Source organism: Thermobia domestica, chromosome 11 (genome assembly GCF_964235325.1).
Source record: "Thermobia domestica chromosome 11, izTheDome1.hap1.1, whole genome shotgun sequence".
NCBI lineage: Eukaryota > Metazoa > Arthropoda > Insecta > Zygentoma > Lepismatidae > Thermobia > Thermobia domestica.
The window spans coordinates 220,591,772-220,610,593 of NC_137464.1; the positions used below are offsets into that span (position 1 = coordinate 220,591,772).

General features: G+C 35.4%; 1 protein-coding gene across 1 annotated transcript in view; it reads left to right on the plus strand.

Annotated features, from left to right (window-relative positions):
• Positions 1-18,822, plus strand: part of LOC145664764 (uncharacterized) — a 64,942-nt gene that overhangs the window by 16,596 nt on the left and 29,524 nt on the right. The window contains exons 3-4 of the mRNA XM_081731707.1: positions 9,074-9,227; positions 18,104-18,622. Coding sequence (XP_081587833.1) covers positions 9,074-9,227; positions 18,104-18,622 — 673 coding nt within the window. The remainder of the gene's footprint in view (positions 1-9,073; positions 9,228-18,103; positions 18,623-18,822) is intronic.

The window sequence follows — 18,822 nt, forward strand, 5'->3', positions numbered from 1 at the left end:
TTATTTTCATCGTACAGGAAACTACCCTTGTTTTGGGAGTAGGAGGGAAATGAAAAAAAAAAAAACTATAGGAAATACTATGAAAATCTTAAACTAAAATTTGGTGCAGATAAGTTGAACGGTATGGCTTCTAGGCGAGTGCACAGAAAAGTGTAGCGAACGGACGGACGAACTGATGGACATGTATCGAAAAATAACTTTTTCGGTGTTAGGGGCTATAATACGTGTAAATTCGTTTAAATCTCAAATTTGATTTTTTTTTTTTCGAACACCATACTTTCTTCTCTCATTTGTCACTTCAAAGTAAAAGGAACTTAGAACTACAGATAAAAGACACCTACTTTTACACATAGACATTTATTGATTTAAAACTGTTTTAGTTTGTGTCATTTCACTTCCAATTGAAAGGTTTTACAATGATTAACGGCATACCAATGACGAGACGGAAGTTTTCAGGAAGTAAACGCATTCAGAAGTCTAGACTGCATTACAGCCTGTTTTTATTTCTGCAATTGTTAACAGCTGTAATTTCGTCCAAACGCTACATGAAATAATTTTTGGTTGACGTCATTGTATTACTATTTTAGTATTGTTCTCTTCAGACTTGGTTGAAGTTTTGTCTTAACGGTTATACATTTTTCTTTCTTATTTCATCGTTACACATAAGAACAAAATGTTATGGTGAGTGGATAGATTCGAACCTACGAACAATGAGTTTATATTCTTCCAACACTTTACCAATGGACCAAGCTTTGTCTTCACGTTAACGCCCGGTTACAGGGTTTACTACGATTTAAATAAAATGGCTGGCTGTTAGAATTCCCTGCTCACATATTTCGATAAATAATTTTCATTGCTTCTAGATACGTAGAGCAATGTTTAGATACACATTTTAGGAGAGTGAATTTTGGTGTATATAATAATTTCATGCCAGGTAAAAGCTAGATAAGTTTTGATAAAATGTTTCATATGTAGTTCTCAATAATAAGCTTGCTGTTCGGAGTGAAGTTCCAAGGTTCAGCATTGCCTAGCAGTTTTTGCTATTAATATCCCTTCTAACAATATTGGCAGTGGAGAAAAGTTAGCCCGTGTTGAAGCTTTTTGCTCCTAATTTAGTTATTTTACTTATTTAAGGAATATATTGAAAATTGTCAGCAGGCACGTATGCAGTAATTTATTTCGGGAGAAGTCCGACTTCAATATTAGGATAAATTATAATAAAATTTAAAAGATAATCCTTAAATTTAGGCTAAATTTACAGAGAAGTTGGGATTTCAGAGGGGAGTCCGGACCACCTGGACCCACCCCTAAATGCGTCCTTGTTTGTCAGTAACGTTTCCTCATTTTGAAACCCTCAAAAACTTCGGATATATAAAGGAAAACGAGTTATTTTCGATAAAATATTACTTCAGAAGACGCGACAGTTTTATTGCACATGGTGGTATCCCAAGTTCACAAGGGCAAGAATTCATTAATTTTTATTCTCTGTCATTGTGCTCTATCGAAAGGTTAGGTTTGTAACATATTACTCCTACGAACAAGCATGACTGGCAGATAGGAATACTGAACACAACTCCAGAGAAATGCATGCTGAACTTTTATAGCTACGCTTTGGTGATTTGCCCTCAAGGTCAATCGAGTGGTAATTCAGTTCCGTCTCTGTTCTTAAGCCATGTTCGTATTACTTCGAACAGTTTTGATAATGAAAAGCATGCCTCTTAATATAACAGACTTCTTTCGCGTAAGAAATCGAACTTCAGTTGGTCAGAGCAACTAGTCTGTAAGAATTAGGTTGTTAGTTAGTTAGGAGCCCAGTACGAGTAAGGGTTTTTATTACTATTGTTTTTATCTTTTTTATGTGAGGAAAAATCAAATTGTGACATCGCGATATCAAATGTATTTGATTATGTAGGCATATTCATTAATAATAATAATAATAATAATAATAATAATAATAAATATGAATGTCTTTGGAGAGCCGAAATTATGTGAGACGAACAATGATATGTAGAGGTTTAAGATGGGTGGTCATAGAGGAGGAAAAACCAGGATTTTTCTCTCTCTGACTCTCTAACGTTAAGATTATGTGCTGAAGGTAAGAAGCATCATCATTCTACAATAGGTTGCTTTTACGTAGAATATCTATTACTTGAGCTCCCCTCCTTCGGGCAACTTTGCTTATGTAGTAAATTCAAAACAATTTCAATTTAAGACAAATATTTATAGAGAAAATTAAACATTTAATAGGGAAATCTGTTATCAAAATATCCAAACACGTAGATAGAAAAATGAAATGAAATCTTTGAGTTTTACGTCCCACGGTTATGCCGGTTAGGCTAAAGGAGACGGTGATTATGAGAAATGAATGAAATGGTGGAATGAAGAAAGTGGGAGGAAACGGGAGAACCCCGAGTAAACCCACGCACACGGTGTTTGTCCACCACAAAGTTCACTTGGCGGGAGCAGGGTTTGAACCCGGGACCCCATGCACCAGAGGTGAACGCTCTACCACTGAGCCACCGCGGCCCCCAACACGTAGATAGAAGACTATGTAGTGAGAAACATTGTGAAACTATAAAATTCTCCAAATTAGAATTAACATTTACTGGAAAACATTCGTTATGCATCAGTGAGCACAGGGGAAATAATTACGAATCTGTTTGCAAACAAAAATTAGACACACTAATGCAAATGCGACGATATTTTTTTTTTTTTTTTTTTTTGGTATCGTCATGAGTTTTACACATATGTTACAATTTGATTCTTTCCCAAATAAAAAATAAATAAAATAACCTTAGTGATAAAAATGACAACAGTACTTCCACGGGATTCGAACCATCTACCTTCGGTATACAAACTCGTTGCTTTACATAACTGAGCTATTTGCTCTCTTACGTAAGCTGAACCTGTTCTACAGTAAAGACGATTTTTCATTACGATTGGGCTAACAATTCGTCTTTTTCCATAGGTAATTTCCACTATTTGCACTATCTATACGTTAATACTTAGCATAGATTCATATATTTGGAGTTCGCTGATAATGCATATAATAAGACATACTAGAAATATTTCGTTAAAATTTTCGTTTGTAGATCTAATCCACGCTCCTCTCAATGACATAGATGTCGCTGCTTCGTGTTGAACTGCAGAATTCCCTCGCGTTCTTGAAAATTTCCCACTTTAGCAGAGTTGTAATTCTCGAGATTTCTGTCGATTTAATGTTTTTTGCTTCTAATTTCTTTATTTTAAGCTAATATCTAACACAAATATTAAAAACGGGTTTGTTATTAACCTGTCCTGCTGGGGAAACCTTCCGAAATTTCGAACATATAAAGAAAACGGAGATATTTTCAAAAAACTTCAAAATAAAGAGACGCGTCATTTATTTTGCTCATGGTAGTACATTAAGCATCTTTCTATTTCTTTGCTCGTTGCTTTTTCTTGTTTTAATTATTATTACTTTTTTTTCAGTGATCTAGCTCAGATATGAAAATCTTCGGCGATTTTCACCTGCCTACCTAAATGCAGTTGCTACTAGCACTCTTTTCATAAATTCACTTTTAGGACCGAAGTCGAAGTTAAGAAAAGTGAAATAATACTTTTCCAAATTCTTTTTTTGTCACAACAACACAAACGTTACACATCAAACACCCGCGATGTATTTTTTGACACAACAAAGAAGAAATACGTTGTGTGTATGTATTGAATGTCTCTTGTCAGCATTGACGCTATATGGGACATGAACCTGCAGTATAAAGTGGAATCCGAACTAACGTAATGTGTTCAAATTCCAATACTCTACCGGGAATCGAACCCGGGGCCACTGCATTAAATTCTCATGCGCTCTAGCCACTAGACCATGTTCCCATTTTACAAGGAAATGGTGTATTCCCGACCTTTTATTCGAAAACATTTTATTTAAGTAGCTTTTACGAAGATTTAAAGGCAATTATATCTATTTAGACAGACAGACAGATTGATATTTAAAATGTACTAACTTTGTCATTGGACGGATTATCTAAACTGGTAACTTGTTTTGAATATTTTTATATGATTTTTTTTTTTTTTTTTTTTTTAATTAAGAGCTGAATTCATACTGCCGTTCATCGAGAAACAGGGATTGGAATTACACAGTACACTAAGTGAACCTTTGTTTTTATAACAAAAACGAATATTTTAATTTCACACAAATTTCTATTTTACTCATATTTTAACCAAATGCTATGCAGATCCAGTTGTTTTCCAGTTTAAACGTTCTAAACCAAATACTACTTTTTCGTCATTTCAATAAAAACAGAGAGAGCACAACAGAAAAAATATTTCTGGATTAGTGCTATGAAACAGCTAGGTGTATCTTCATGAACCCCTTATCAGAAACAACTAAGAGAAGATAGAAAGGCAGAAAAGGAGTCCCATGATTACTGTTAAAGTCCCATGATTTTGCCAGTGATCTAGCTTCTGAAATGTAAGCTAGGGTCTTGCATTTCAAAAGCTCACTGAGGCGTTTTATATCTAGACGTTATAAAATTGTGAAGCACACATGGTCTCTTTGTCGTTAATTCTATGGTCAGTCCAATAATATGGTGTGTAGACTAGTAAATGGAATGAGTAGAGTCTCGTCCCCTTAGCTTCCAGTTCAATTAATTTTTATTAACCTTTAGATGACCTTTCGGGGGTCAAATTGACCCCACATGTACTTTTTATTGTATTTTAAGTGTATTATTTTTAAAAAATCTTACTGGTTCTTTTTGACATCTTGCAGTAGGTTCTGCATTATTATTTTATTTTTTTTATTTAATAATTTTATTTATAATAATGGTGTAGGAATGTAGTTATTACATGTACTACATATTTTCATTTGTGGTGTTAATTTGACCATTTCTTCAATTTTGTTCTTTTTTGGTGGAATTTTGTACAGGGTTTCATATTTAAGGCGGTTACTACGTCGTCTTTTATAAGCACAAGAAGAAGAAGAAAAAGTGTAAGAAACAGGCCAGATTATCATCTAATTGGTGGGAGATTTTTATTACGTCAGAGAACTGATGCCTAAGGAGTTCGTCTGGTCTGATAGGTTATTGTTATGTGGTCGACACAGTTTGGTGAAAGATGAGTGGTCTCACAAACGATGAAATTTTGCAGGATCTTATTTTAGATGAGCAGGAATAACATTGTACGTGGATATGGGAGCGACAAGTTTGAAATCCTTGTACAGAAAAGATGCAGAGTTCACCTGTTATATAAGTGTTGCAGTGTATATCAAAGTATGCAAAAATAGCAATTTGCTATGAAAAATTAATAATAAAGTTATATTTTTTGAAAGTATAAGCGAGATTTAATGTTTATGAGATCTAGGTACAGTATTCACTTATTGTCAATACAAAGATGGAGCCCTTGTATCTAAATGGGAAATAATTAACAAAATATTGCTTGAAAATATTGATTATGGTCCTAGCAGTATGTTTCAAACAATAATTACAAAACAATGTTCGAAAAAACATGAAAAAAGTCAAGGGGTCAAAATGACACCCCAAATGTAATAACGCAGAAAAAATCCCAAATGAATCTAAAGGTTAACTAATTTCAACATACTCTGTTGTCTTCTTCAGTAATCGATAACGTAATTATAAACCAGACTCATTAAACGGATATTCTGTATGTTAGACTTTGTTTGAGGAGTTGATGGGAAGTAAATAACCGGAAATAAATAAACGATTAGAATTGTGCGCTCTGGCTGGACTTTTGCATGTCATGAATTTAAGAAAGATCCTGTGTCTCTTTTATACTTTCAAAAATCATATATCTGGTGAAACAAAGTCAGTTTCGCAACATGAGGCTTCGAATTTTAGCATCGTTGCCGTGGCTTTCAACCAGCTTGCATATTTACTTATGGATGTTATTGGGTACATATTGAATAAATTATAGAAGAATTACAAACTAATCCAACTTTTCTTAGCAGCAGTAAAGCTCAATAGGGCATTATGGCCATGCGTGACTATTAATGAGCCAAATGTTGTTACCACCAGTACAAAAAGACGGTCATTTGCCATTGTCACCAAGACGCACAAGAAGACTGACATGCTCTGTTCTTGAATAATGTCTATCATAGGTCTATACTTTTTTTTTTTTTTTTTTTTTTTAATTATAACAAAATTTCTTACTTTTAGTGCCTAGTTCATTGAATTTGTATTAAATCATTTCAGCATACTCTGGCTTCGCCAATAATCCATAAACTAGTTACAAACCGGATTCATTAAAAGGATCTATATGTTTGACTATGTTAAAGGAGTAGTTTTCGTTTAAGAACGTCAGCTGAAATGTGAGGTCTTCAGCGTTCTGTCAAGATGAAAAGACAATTTTATATATATAGTCTCAAAAGTCCCCTGATATAGGGTAACTTTGTTATTATCAGAGTTACACAAAATGTAAGAGGGAAAACCATCTCCAAATATGATGTTTTTAATCTAAAGTGAAGGAATTTTGTAAATCGGTCGAGCCGTTTGGAATATACCCTCTTTCTGCGCACAATGTTGAATAAAAATGCAACGTTGCCATTTACCTGGACCCACAACTTAAGTAAATGAAATTAATGTCTTTTACGCTAACATGTCGATGGCCAGCCTCCATTTCAAACAGTAACTTCATTTACTTATGTTGTGAGTCCAGGTAAATGGCAACGTTGCATTTTCATTTAACATTGGACGCATAAAGCGGGCGGGCCAAACGGCTTTTTCGATTTAAAAAATTCCTTCACTTTAGATTGAAAACATATATTTGGAGATGGTTTTTCCTCTGACATTTTGTTGTAACTCTGATAATAACAGTTACCCTATGTTAGGGGACTTTTAAGACACCCTGTATATATAGGGTAGATCCTTAACTTAAAAAGCCCTTGAAACTTCTAAACTAAGAAGTAAAACATCGCTGAAATTTTGCAAACATCGGGAGGGGGATATTTGACGTACTCTGCAACACAACCAAATTAAAAGCGTTGCCAACCCAACAAAATGTATGTTTTTCAAATGGCGTAACGTCAGATTATTACAATTTCAAATCTAATATAGTGAAGGAAAACGTACAGTACCACACTTACTATTCAGTGTTACAAACTAAGTACCGTATGCTATAGTATTATAAGCATCCACTAACATTCAAATTTTCGAGACCGTGCAGTAGTAACAGCGTAAGCAAGATGGACATTGCAATTCATATCAGAAAGAGCCTTATTGCTGAATATTATATGACGATTTTTTAATAATCAAAAATTAAGTTAACAAGGGAGAGAAAAATTGACTTTTTTTCCTTAATATTTTAAATCAGAAACTCCTTAGATAAGTATCACAACCAAACATGTAGCTCGTTTTCAATAAACGTAAAGATCATAGAGTCATTTATAATAAATCAATTATCGATATCTTAAAGCGTTACTGAGATATAATGAACACTGTACAACTTCGCAAGACTGCTTAAAGTTGTGTAATTACAGCTATCACAAACTCTTGCCTTAATGTTTTTCATACCTCCGGCACAGTTTGATATATCAAATTGCTGTAAACAGCGTTATGAACTTTACGCCTATTGAAAACCATGTGTGAGTATGATTGAATGTTGATACTTATCAAAGCACATTTTCGATACAAAGCTCTTTGAAAAGATTCACGTTTTTAATCCTCCCTAATTTTCTTTCTATATACTGTTGGAAATACATAATATAGAAGATTCCAGAGTCTGGATGCTTTTAATACTATAACCCTCTTAGTTTGTTTCTCTGAATAATTAATAAGGTATCACTCTATTGCAAGCGGAGATCATATTCAATGAGAAAAATCGGAAAGGCTATTACTCACCGCAAAAAATATGTAGCATAATGTCCTTCTACATGCAACAGATAGCGATTTCGGAAGCTGCTACTTCCTTCATCAGCCTGTGGTAGACTTCAAAAAGGATTTAAAAAAACATGAAGGATGGTTAAAAAAAGTTAGGATATGTAAAAAACAAATCTTCTGTCAAACATTAAAACTCACGGGAATAGAAACTCACTCACCACAGGCTGATGAAGGAAGTAGCAGCTTCCGAAAGCGCTACCTGTTGCATGTAGAAGAAAATTCTGCTACATATTTTTTGCGGTGAGTAATAGCCTTTCCGATTTTTCTCAATTAATGAGGTATTATAGGTTTTCATTGTGGATATGAGATACGTAATAACACGACGCCGTGTCATTTGAAAAAATAGAACTTTATGTTGGGTTGTTAAGTTGGTCAGGTGGTATTGGAATGTATAGTAATCTCCCACAGCCGATATTGGCATCCTGCAAAATTTCAAACATTTTTTCTGTTAATTTAAAAGTTACAGGAGTGTTTCAAGATAAATTATACACTCTGTATATATACAGTATTATTATTTAAATATGTATATATGTATACTATATACTATGTAGTATATATACAGGGTGAAACGGAAAGATGTGCACTACGCCGGGAGGTGATTCGTGGCATCAAAAGAAGACAAAAAGTCCTCTTGCATATTGAATTCCGCGTCGTGTACGAGTGACAGGGATGCTAGTTTGGAATCGAAACTCGAATCCTGACAATTGAAACGGGATAGAAAGATACGCACAGCGTGTTCCACAAATATTTGATGTCACGAATCACCTCTCGGAGTTCTTGCACCTCTTTCATGTTCACCCTATATATAATATACATTATTATTGCTTACACATACATATATTTAAGATTTTTTTTCTTTAATTTTTATATTTACGTAATATTTTGCTTAATATTTTTACTTATATTTTGCTCTGCGATCGAATAAAATTTGGAAAATTTGAACGGAACACAGTACATATCTTAATTAAAATATCAATCATTCTAAAAGTGTTGCTTATTCTACAATCCTACGCTTTCTACTGTATTCTATTTGAAGTACATTTTCTACAGTACAAGTAAGTGTTGGCGATCTTTGACTGTGTTCGGATTGCATGAATCATTAAATATCTGTGGTATAATTTAAAAAAAAAAAAAAAACAATTTGAAGTTAGATTATATTGATTGTGACATTTTCCATTTTTTAATTTCAGAGTGAGGTTGAGAGCATTGTAAACTACTGGAATGTGACATTTCCAGAAAATAGTGATATTTCTCCTGGCACATTTGATGTAGAAGTGAAAGTATATAGGATGGAAGTCTTTCCATGGGAAAAGGCCAGTTCCATTAGAACATTTACTCTAACACGTAAGTTTTTCACAAATTAATGGCATGTCAGAGGTACTTAGTACACACACACACACTAAAAAGTGATAAATACGTAATTATTATAGTATATTTTGTGAAATAAGAAGGTGGAAGAAAACAGTTAAGACGGTATCTAGATATCATACAAATGTAGTACTGCATTTCTTTTAAACCGTGTACATCTACACATAATTATGTCTGAAAACTAAGTTGCCCTAATTCGCTTCGCAAACCATTAAAATACTTCACATTGTTTCATTAATACTCCATTTTACAACCGTTACTAGGTATAGAAAAGATTCGTAAGCTAAGCATACCATGTAATAAGCACGCGTCCTAATAAACCAACTTCTGCCGAGCAGTATTACGTTAACTTTTAGTACTTATTAAAATAAACCTGTTTGGTTCCGCATTGTTAGAGGAAATGAATCCTGGTTTACCTTGGTATTTCACCAGCCACAGCAGTTGTCATTTGACGTTTAATGTTCTTTTAAAACACTATTTTAGTGTTATATTGAACGAGACCGTATGTATTGTCTTGATTTGGTTCATATTATTTTTTAGCTTTTTCATCATCATCATAAATATTTTCATGTTTACATCTGTGACTAATAAATCCATGGCGCCCAATGCGACAATGCTCGATGTGTTTATCCCTGTTCCGAACGATGGTCTGGCAACGTAGTTTCTATTGCAGAAGGCTCCGTTAGAGAAATACGAGCGGAATTTCGTTCCATTCCTCGTTTGCAGCTTTCCTGAATCCCTTCATAGTTGTCACAGTCTTGTGCTCAAGACCCACTTAAGTACTTTAAATCCACAAAAAACCATTGGACATGCATCTGGAGACTGCAGTTATCTCGTTGAAAGGTATGGTCTGTATTCCAATAACCTCTTTTGATAGGTTGCAAAGGACGATCTTGAAGTCTTGATGGATGCAAACTATTGATCTCGTTTTTGTACATTTCTAGCAGCTCTTCGTCAAAGATCGTCCTCAGACTATCTGCTAATACTGGGAGTTGATTTTTCAGTTCTTTTTCTCCACTTCGAATCTTCAGTTTGTCTCGGTGACAGTAGCTGGCAACCATTATAAACCCTATCAGAAAAAAACTTCTTTGCATGTTTGAACCCATTTAGTGAACGCTGGGCCCACGGAATCATTATACTTACCGATCATATTCTTGGTTAAATTCAAACTAATGTCACAAACAATGCTTTTACACTGTTTCCTGAACATTGAAGCACTAAACTTTGTCATAAAGAGTTACAGATACAACAGAACCCTCTCACAAGCGACTCAGTTCTAGTAGCATTTTCAGCCCAGCAAAAAACAAACGATTGGAAAAGTTATACAATGTACATCTCCCGACAGCGGCTTGTTTGGGTGGAATTTTCGGCCCAGGTGAAAACACAAACACACTTTCCCAACTCACACAATTGCACTGATATACGCGCCTGACCAGGGTAGGGCGAGTTTATTGTGCGCTCAGAGAGGAAGAAATCCCGTTTAGTCAAACATATGCGGAATGGCCTTCTGTATGTTACAAACTAATATTTAACAAAAAGAGAACTACGTCCGAGTAGAAGCATGCGAGATGTCGTTCAGATGTCATTTAATAAAGACATATAAAACAATCGCTGACTATATGCAGACCTTAGTATCTCTGTACATGGTGTGTCTTTCGAATCATATGGAAAATTGTAGATGTTAATGGGCATCGGTAATCGCCATGACAACTTTTTATAGTGAAATCCTCTACAATTTCATTCGACACTTCCAAGTTATGTATAAAATATTCCTATTGAAACAGTTACCAAGTAGAAATATCAAATGTTGGTGCACTGGAAATATGCTCCAATTATACTAGCGTTTATTAAATGTGTTAATTGTAGAAAATGATGCTCTTTTCTCAAACACTACACCCCAATAAACAAGCTAATCGGATTCGTACATCTGGGCTCAAGAACAAAAAAGGATTCCCAATACCAGCTGCATTATTCCATCTCTTCATCTCTTTTACAAGTTACCAGAGGTTTTCAGGAAGAAACGAATAAGTGTAATGCTACAATATTTCCATCTACATTAGTAAAATAATTAACGTGTTTAATTGTATGTGAGATTGGACTTTTGCAATTTAGACATTTAATGATTACCAGTATAATCGGAGCATATATCCAGTACACCAACATTTGATAAACACCACTTCCAATTCGTATTTTTTAAGAATAACCAAATAAAAGCAATAATAGCACGTATAGATGTAAATACAGTACTGCATAAGTCGAGTTGAATATTGACTCGTGATATGATGATATTAGCGTTGTCACTACCAGCAGTTATACAAAATATTTAAATGCACAAACCACTCATTTTTAAGTGTCTATCACAAGTCAATTCGAACCTCTCTCACTTGAAATAGATTATACGATATTCGTGTAGTACAAATCGTAAAAATGTGAAAATCTGTACATAGCTTTTGATGATAATCTAGTATGATTTGAGTATGTGATATCTTGCATTAGGCACCCTGCACCCTCGTGTGAGGGTTTTGTCTCTTTAGAACAACCTGTATGCCTTAATTTTGCCATCAAGACAAAATGGAAGTCTTTTGTCCTAACTTTCTTGAGATGCCTCCAATGCGAAGGTAGGGTTGGTATGTGTGAAATATCCGAAAAGTCAGAAAGAGCTGGTGAGGGAGCTAAAGGAGGTGCTGTCATTTTATAACTTTGAAGAAAGTTGCGGGAGAATCTTCATGAATCTTGAGGGTGTTATTTTTGTGTTGATAGAGGCAGAAAGAATTGAAAGCGGCGCTCTGTAAGACATATAAAAAGAGTGTTCGGGCCATTGCATGTTTTCCAATAAATGGATACAACACTCGATCTTAATGAGCTGTGTGCACGCCATGTATTTGCTGGTATCAGTTCATTGCGCAAATCTTGCCCGTGCTAAATAATTTCAGTAACTTCTTCGATTAATATGCAATGTTTATACACCATTCTAACTTCTTTGCCCACGAGGCGCCACGGAACGACACATGACGAATATTTAGTAAACAGATCTTAAAGAAAAGGAATAACATTGAAACGCATGGCTGCTTAGTCGAAAGAACATATATCTGAGAACTAAGACGAACTAAACCATCTAATGTGATTTTTAAAACACAAAATCTCCATACATGTCAAATCTCACTTGAGTTACATATGATATTTTAATACTCTTCAAGTGGCCCCGCGTAGCGTAGTCGCTAACGCTCTCGCCTTCGGTGCGAACGGTCCCGGGTTCGATTCCCGGTGGGGCCACTCGGTCGGAAAAGTGTACAACGCTTTTTTAGGCCAGCCACCCTGAATGAGGTTTTCCTCATTCACACCACGCAGATGCCGGGGTGGTATCTAACTTATAGGTCCCAGGCCGCTTCCTTCCTTCCCCAATCCTTTCATCCTTTCCTTTCCACGGATTGTGTGCTCGCCAAGGGACGTCATCCCTCAAAACGTGACGGGCTAAATGGTCTTAGATGCCGAAAGCCCAAAAATCTAAAATCCTAAAATCCTTTATATTCTTCAATTCAAATCCGACCAAAATCAGATCCAGGAGCGAACGTGTTAACTACAATTGAAGAGTGGAGTTCAGTGGCTAACGAGGAAGGTCCATAAACCGTGAGAGTTGAATTTTGATGAAAATTAGTGACAAGATTCAGTTCGAGCTGCTAAGTAACGTAGTAATAGTCACTCGATGCGCAAATGCTTCGTTGAGCTGCTACACCGACGCCATATTGAAATCCAGTAGGCAATGTAGAAGAATACCCTTTTACCACAAAAATGAAAAAGCTTTTGGTAGATCTGATTTCATTATTGTAAACCGAGATAGAACATCTATATCTAGGAGTACCTCCAGTGCATGATTGCAATCTTGAAAGACGCCACATTGAATCGTGGTCTCATATGATAAATGGCAAGGGGCCATGTGGGGTATCAAATAGCACTGGAATTTATTCTTGAATCCATTTCCGCAACCAAAGTTTACATATCTGTTTTCACTTCAGAATTAAGAGCTCTGTCACTTACAGGAACATATAAAAACTGTCCGAGTTAGATTTGTGTTATGAAAAGCGGTCGAGCGAGCAGTTGCAGGGTTTTAACTAATGCAGTAGTAGTCCCTTGATGTACAATATCCATTATATCAATCAGGTCTTGTGCCTAGTGAGAGAAATCGTTAGTTAAATTGAAATACCTGTAGTGAAAAATGGAATAGCAAGCATGCTACAAATTATACCTATTTTGAAGCGGAATGGAATAGACTGCTGGTCAAAGAAACACATGTTTAATCGTACTGACGAGCAGAGAATGCCAAAGGAATTGTTCGAATATATATTAGAAAAATGATATAGGCCTAAACTGGTGCATATTAGTTGAACGACCAAAATGATTCGGATTCCACTATAATCAGCAAGTCCGTGTCTCCATATTAGCGTAGCAGGCATAGGTGTGGGACGTTAAACTGAACCAAACCAAAAATCTATTTAGTTAATTTTACATGGTCCATAATAATGTGTTAAGGTTTCTTCTCCGATCTTGAAACCTTACGCAAAGACCCTCATTGTTGCAGAATATTGCGTTCATTTCCAATACTCATACTTGACAACTTATAATTTACCGTGCATATTACGAAGTTAATATACTTGCATGTATTTATTGTCAGTTTGTCTAAATAGAATCAGTTTATCGCTGACGCATTGAACAAAGAAGGGAATTTAAATTATCAGTTCACAGACTATTCTTAGAAGAAGATACACCTGTAAACTTAGAATTCGCTTTTCTGGTATCTGTTGTGCTATTAGTGATAAGAGAATGCATACACACCTGCTAAGAATAGATGGCAATAAAGATTATTAAAAGATTCAGTACCAAGTTGCAATCCATACAACAAGCTTCTTTCTTGTTTTTTCCTTCAATATTAAATAATTAAATATCTGCATCTTTCCACCTTCAACGATAAAACCTCACTTATAATAAGGGCATGACCAGTTTTCGTATCGAAACTGTGATAAGTAACTAATTGTAACAGATGGTCCTTAAAGTCCGAGGATTTATTTGTTATTTAAATTACGTATTTGACAACTCAAGAAAGTCATTTTGGGACATGTTTATTCATTTGCTTTAACACTCACGATGATATGTATGGCTCTTTTTTTGTGTTTGAAATACTCTATGGGAATGTGAATATCCCCAATATTGTACTCCGTATTATTAAAAACCGACAAAGTAGACTTATTTCTTCTCTTAACTTTAGATTATTTTTTAAGGTTTTAAGACATAGCACGCAGAGTTTAGAGTGCTTTTCTACAGCAATTGCAACATGGGTGTGCAGTGAGGTGTATGGTGTCTGTCCTCGAATGACAAACGGTAGTAGTACAGCAATTTTGGTGCGGGCAGGCGTGTGACGTTCGGTACGAACTCATTTGTTGGACCAGTAAAACATTCATTCCGTGCATAAAATGCGAACAATTAATCCGATAAGCGGAGTCAACATTTTAAATCAAGTAGTGGTGGAAAAATATAGTGTCGTGAGTTAGAATGGGGTAGAAGATAAGACATTTGCAGATACATTGCTTGCAATGATAGCAAGCAAATATAATGGTGACGTTTCTCTAACAGTTAGTGACACATTAGATGTAGACACTGACACAGAGAGTGAACATGAAGATTCGACAAATGAAATGGATTTGGAACAGGTAACTAGTCCATCAATTAGTGACAGGAGCCTTCTACGAGCGAGTATGAGGTGACAAAATCTGTACGTGTATCAGAAGCTGTCGTCAACAAATACAAACAAATTCAGGAGCACGTTGCATTATTGAAAAGGAATGGAAAACGCAACACTGTTGCAGCTGCAGCGAAGAAATTCAAGTGCAATACGGCATTTGTGTATAAGGCTTTGAAGTTCCATAACAAACCTCCTCGCTCTCATATCATGTCACTACTAAAATACGAAGTACTAAAGACATTAAACATTTATCGCACTAAAGGACTTACGATCCATGACTATCATTTCAAATCATGCATGTTACTGACAACGAGGAAATTGAACTGTCCGTTGCGTGCTTGTCGTAGTTTCATGAACAAATTTTAAAAAAGAGCACAGGATTCGCTCACGAAGGATTACTCAATTTGTAACGAAGAAAGATGATGAAAACGAAGGTGAATTACTTGTTAATGCCCAAAATTTTGTGATTAAAATTAATAAAATAATACATGAGAAACCGCACAACAGTGAATGCGTCTTTAATACTGATCATGATCAGTCTAAGTTTGAGTACGAAATGACCTCTGGTAGAACTCTGTCAGAAATGGGTGAGAAACATACTACAGTAGTTGGTCAGTTATTGGCATCAGTGTCCCATGCATACACCATCTAAATTCACATTTCCTCAGCACGGCTAGGCACACGCACACACCTACACACACACACACACACTCTATATATATATATATATATATATATATATATATATATATATATATATATATATATATATATGTGTGTGTGTGTGTGTGTGTGTATGTATGTTTCCAGGAGCCTAAAGGCGTGTTCGGACCCAAAGTGAAACAACAGTTAGCTAAACAGACATCTTTCAACATTGTTATTGATGCAAGCAAATCAGGTAAACTCACTCGCGAACACATCAAACGGTGGCTAAAAGACATGTTTATTCCTGATGTGAAAGAAGATTCCCCGCTGTTGTTTGACTCGTGGAGATGACAGACGGGTGAAGACGTGCGAGAATTGTTGCATGGGAAAAACATTCATGCTGAAGTTATACTCCCAAAGACCAAATTTATTCAGCCTCTTGATGTATACTTTTTTCAGTCAGTATAAGCTGGTAATTCGGAGACTTGAGGATTATTTTCGACACAAATTCATTGTTTGTGGTACACTGAACAAGTTATATGACAGAATTTTCATAATGAAAATGCATTCTGTTGTGTATCATCAATTTTGTGCGCCAGTTCTAAAGGACATGCTTGCATATGCATAGCAGAAATGTGGGTACGTCATAGGAGCAAGAGTTGGTCCATTTACAAATGTTCTGGAGACTATGTTGCAAGTAGAAAATAGTCTGTGGTCATGAAGAATGTGACGAAAGTGCATTCGTTAAGTATTCGTACTGCTCCACGATGCTGTATGCTAATCATTTCGTTATAGATTTCCATCATCACAACTGAAGAGCAAAAGGTTAGTAGGTTAGACTAATATTTGCTTATGTTCACCAGTTTATATTATTTTTCTAATAAATTTTCTATTATTTTTCTATTAATTTTCTAACAACTTCAAGACATATGCTTGTAAGTCATATGTGCCGTTGTACCTAACTTATTTTGCAGCATTTAAATGCTATGCATGATCGCAACACACACACATTAGAGAGAGAGAGAGAGATTCGAAATAGGTATAATTTGTTACAGTGCTGCTATTCCATTTTGCACTACAGGCATTTCAATTTAATTAACAATTTCTCTCACTAGGCTCAAGATCTGATTGGTATAGTGGCTATTGTACATCAAATGACTACTTCTGCATTAATTGAAACCTTGCAACAGCTCGCACGACCGCATTTCATAACACAGTTTTTATATGTTTCTGTGGGTGAGAGAGCTCTTAACTCTAAAGTGAAAACAGATATGTAAACTTTGGTTACGGAAATGGATTCAGGAGTAAATTCCAGTGCTATTTGATACCCCACATGACCCCCTTGCCATTTATCATATTTGACCACGATTTAATATGGCGCCTTTCAAGATGGCGATCATGCACTGGAAGTATTCCCACATATAGATGCTCTATCCCGGTTTACAGTGGTGAAGTCAGATCTACCAATTTTTTTTTTTTTTTTTTTTTTTTTTTTTTTTTTTAATTTTTGTGGTAAAAGGGTATTCTTCCACATTGCCTACTGGATTTCAATATGGCGTCGATGTAGCAGCTCAACGAAGCATTTGCGCATCGAGTGACTATTACTACGTTACTTAGCAACTCAAACTGAATCTTGTCACTAATTTTCATCAAAATTCAGCTAGCACGGTTTATAAGCCTTCCTCGTAAGCAGTAAAGCGCTTATTTTTGATGAGAAAGGTCCCTGGTTCGATCCCAGAATACGTGAATTTGTGGTGGACATTTTTCGGGAGGAACATTTTAGCATATTCTTTCATACATAACTCGAAGTATGAAATGAAATGGTATAGATTTTCATTTTAAAATATATTTTATTCGAGTTATGTAATTTTTCAGAGCGAAAATCCCTCCATCATGTCATAAGTTTAACTGCAGAGCGTAATAATACACACCGAAGAAAGAGGAGACAGAATCCTTTCAATTAATTTGTATTAAATAAATATATATATATAATGCCGGAATGCTAAGTTCAAATGCCTTTATCTTTGCTAAATATTAAGTATGCATCTTAGAAAAACCACAGTAGGCAGTTGAAATAGGTTTTTGCCACGCACACACACGTTTATTCCCGTGGAAGCGGGACGTCCCGAGTATCTACGGGCGCAGTCCTCAATGTTTAGTACTGGCTATGAATATAAACGAAGACATTTTTATTTCACGCTCTCAACAGTTGAGACCCCAACTTTGAGATCAATTCTCTCATAACGCTATGGTACGGATAAGTTTTAAAATAGTTCCGTTGGAATCAGTATCATAAAATTAGTATAAAAAGCGCAGTTAGAAATTTACCTAAGCATGAATACTTTTTTACTAGTATCATTATCGGGTATTCTTTCTAGTATATGTATATTTTCTACAGAGACTCTCAAAATTATGAATTCCAGACACTCTTTTTGAATTGAAATACTGACTCCGGCTGTTTCTTTTATTGCAGAACGATTGAATGGTGATTTGGCAATAAAACAAGGTGGTGTGAAAAGAAAGAAACCATATGTATCTGTCACTGAGGAATCTGAAGTACTTATTGAACTGCATAAGCCTGATTTAATGTACCTTCAGAGTAGTGGTGCTCAAGTTATATCCTACTGGTTTGTTGACTGCGTGTATTATGGACAGTCTTTAAATCATTCTTTTCTTTTCAACTTCACTAAAGAAGACAAAGACTACGATGTTGAGACACTGGTGGTGGCATCCTTTGGAAACTCTTCAGAATCTACGGAAGCTCCGTTAAATGTCACTGCGATATCTAGTAACAGAACTAGAACTACACCAGAAACTCCCACCACCAGTTCTACGGAAGAACCGTCGAACGACGTGAATGCTTTGTGGAATAACCCTGACAGGATCAGTAATACCTATACTGATATCCCATCTCCATGCCTTAATTCCAGTGTTATTCCCGCGGATCCAAATAAAACGTATGGTTATTTCTTTAAAAAAATTACTGGAAGAGGTAAGTACGTTGAAAACATAACTCAGTAACCACTCGCTTTGTTGTAAATTTAGTTCCAAATCTTTACCTATGTTGTTTAAGATAATTGTGAAATCAGTGAACTATCAATTATCCAGGTACGCTGTATTAGGAGCTTAGAACTAGTGTTTGTAGTGTAGAAATTTTAAGAAATAGACGTCTCAAAACATGTAGTTTTATAT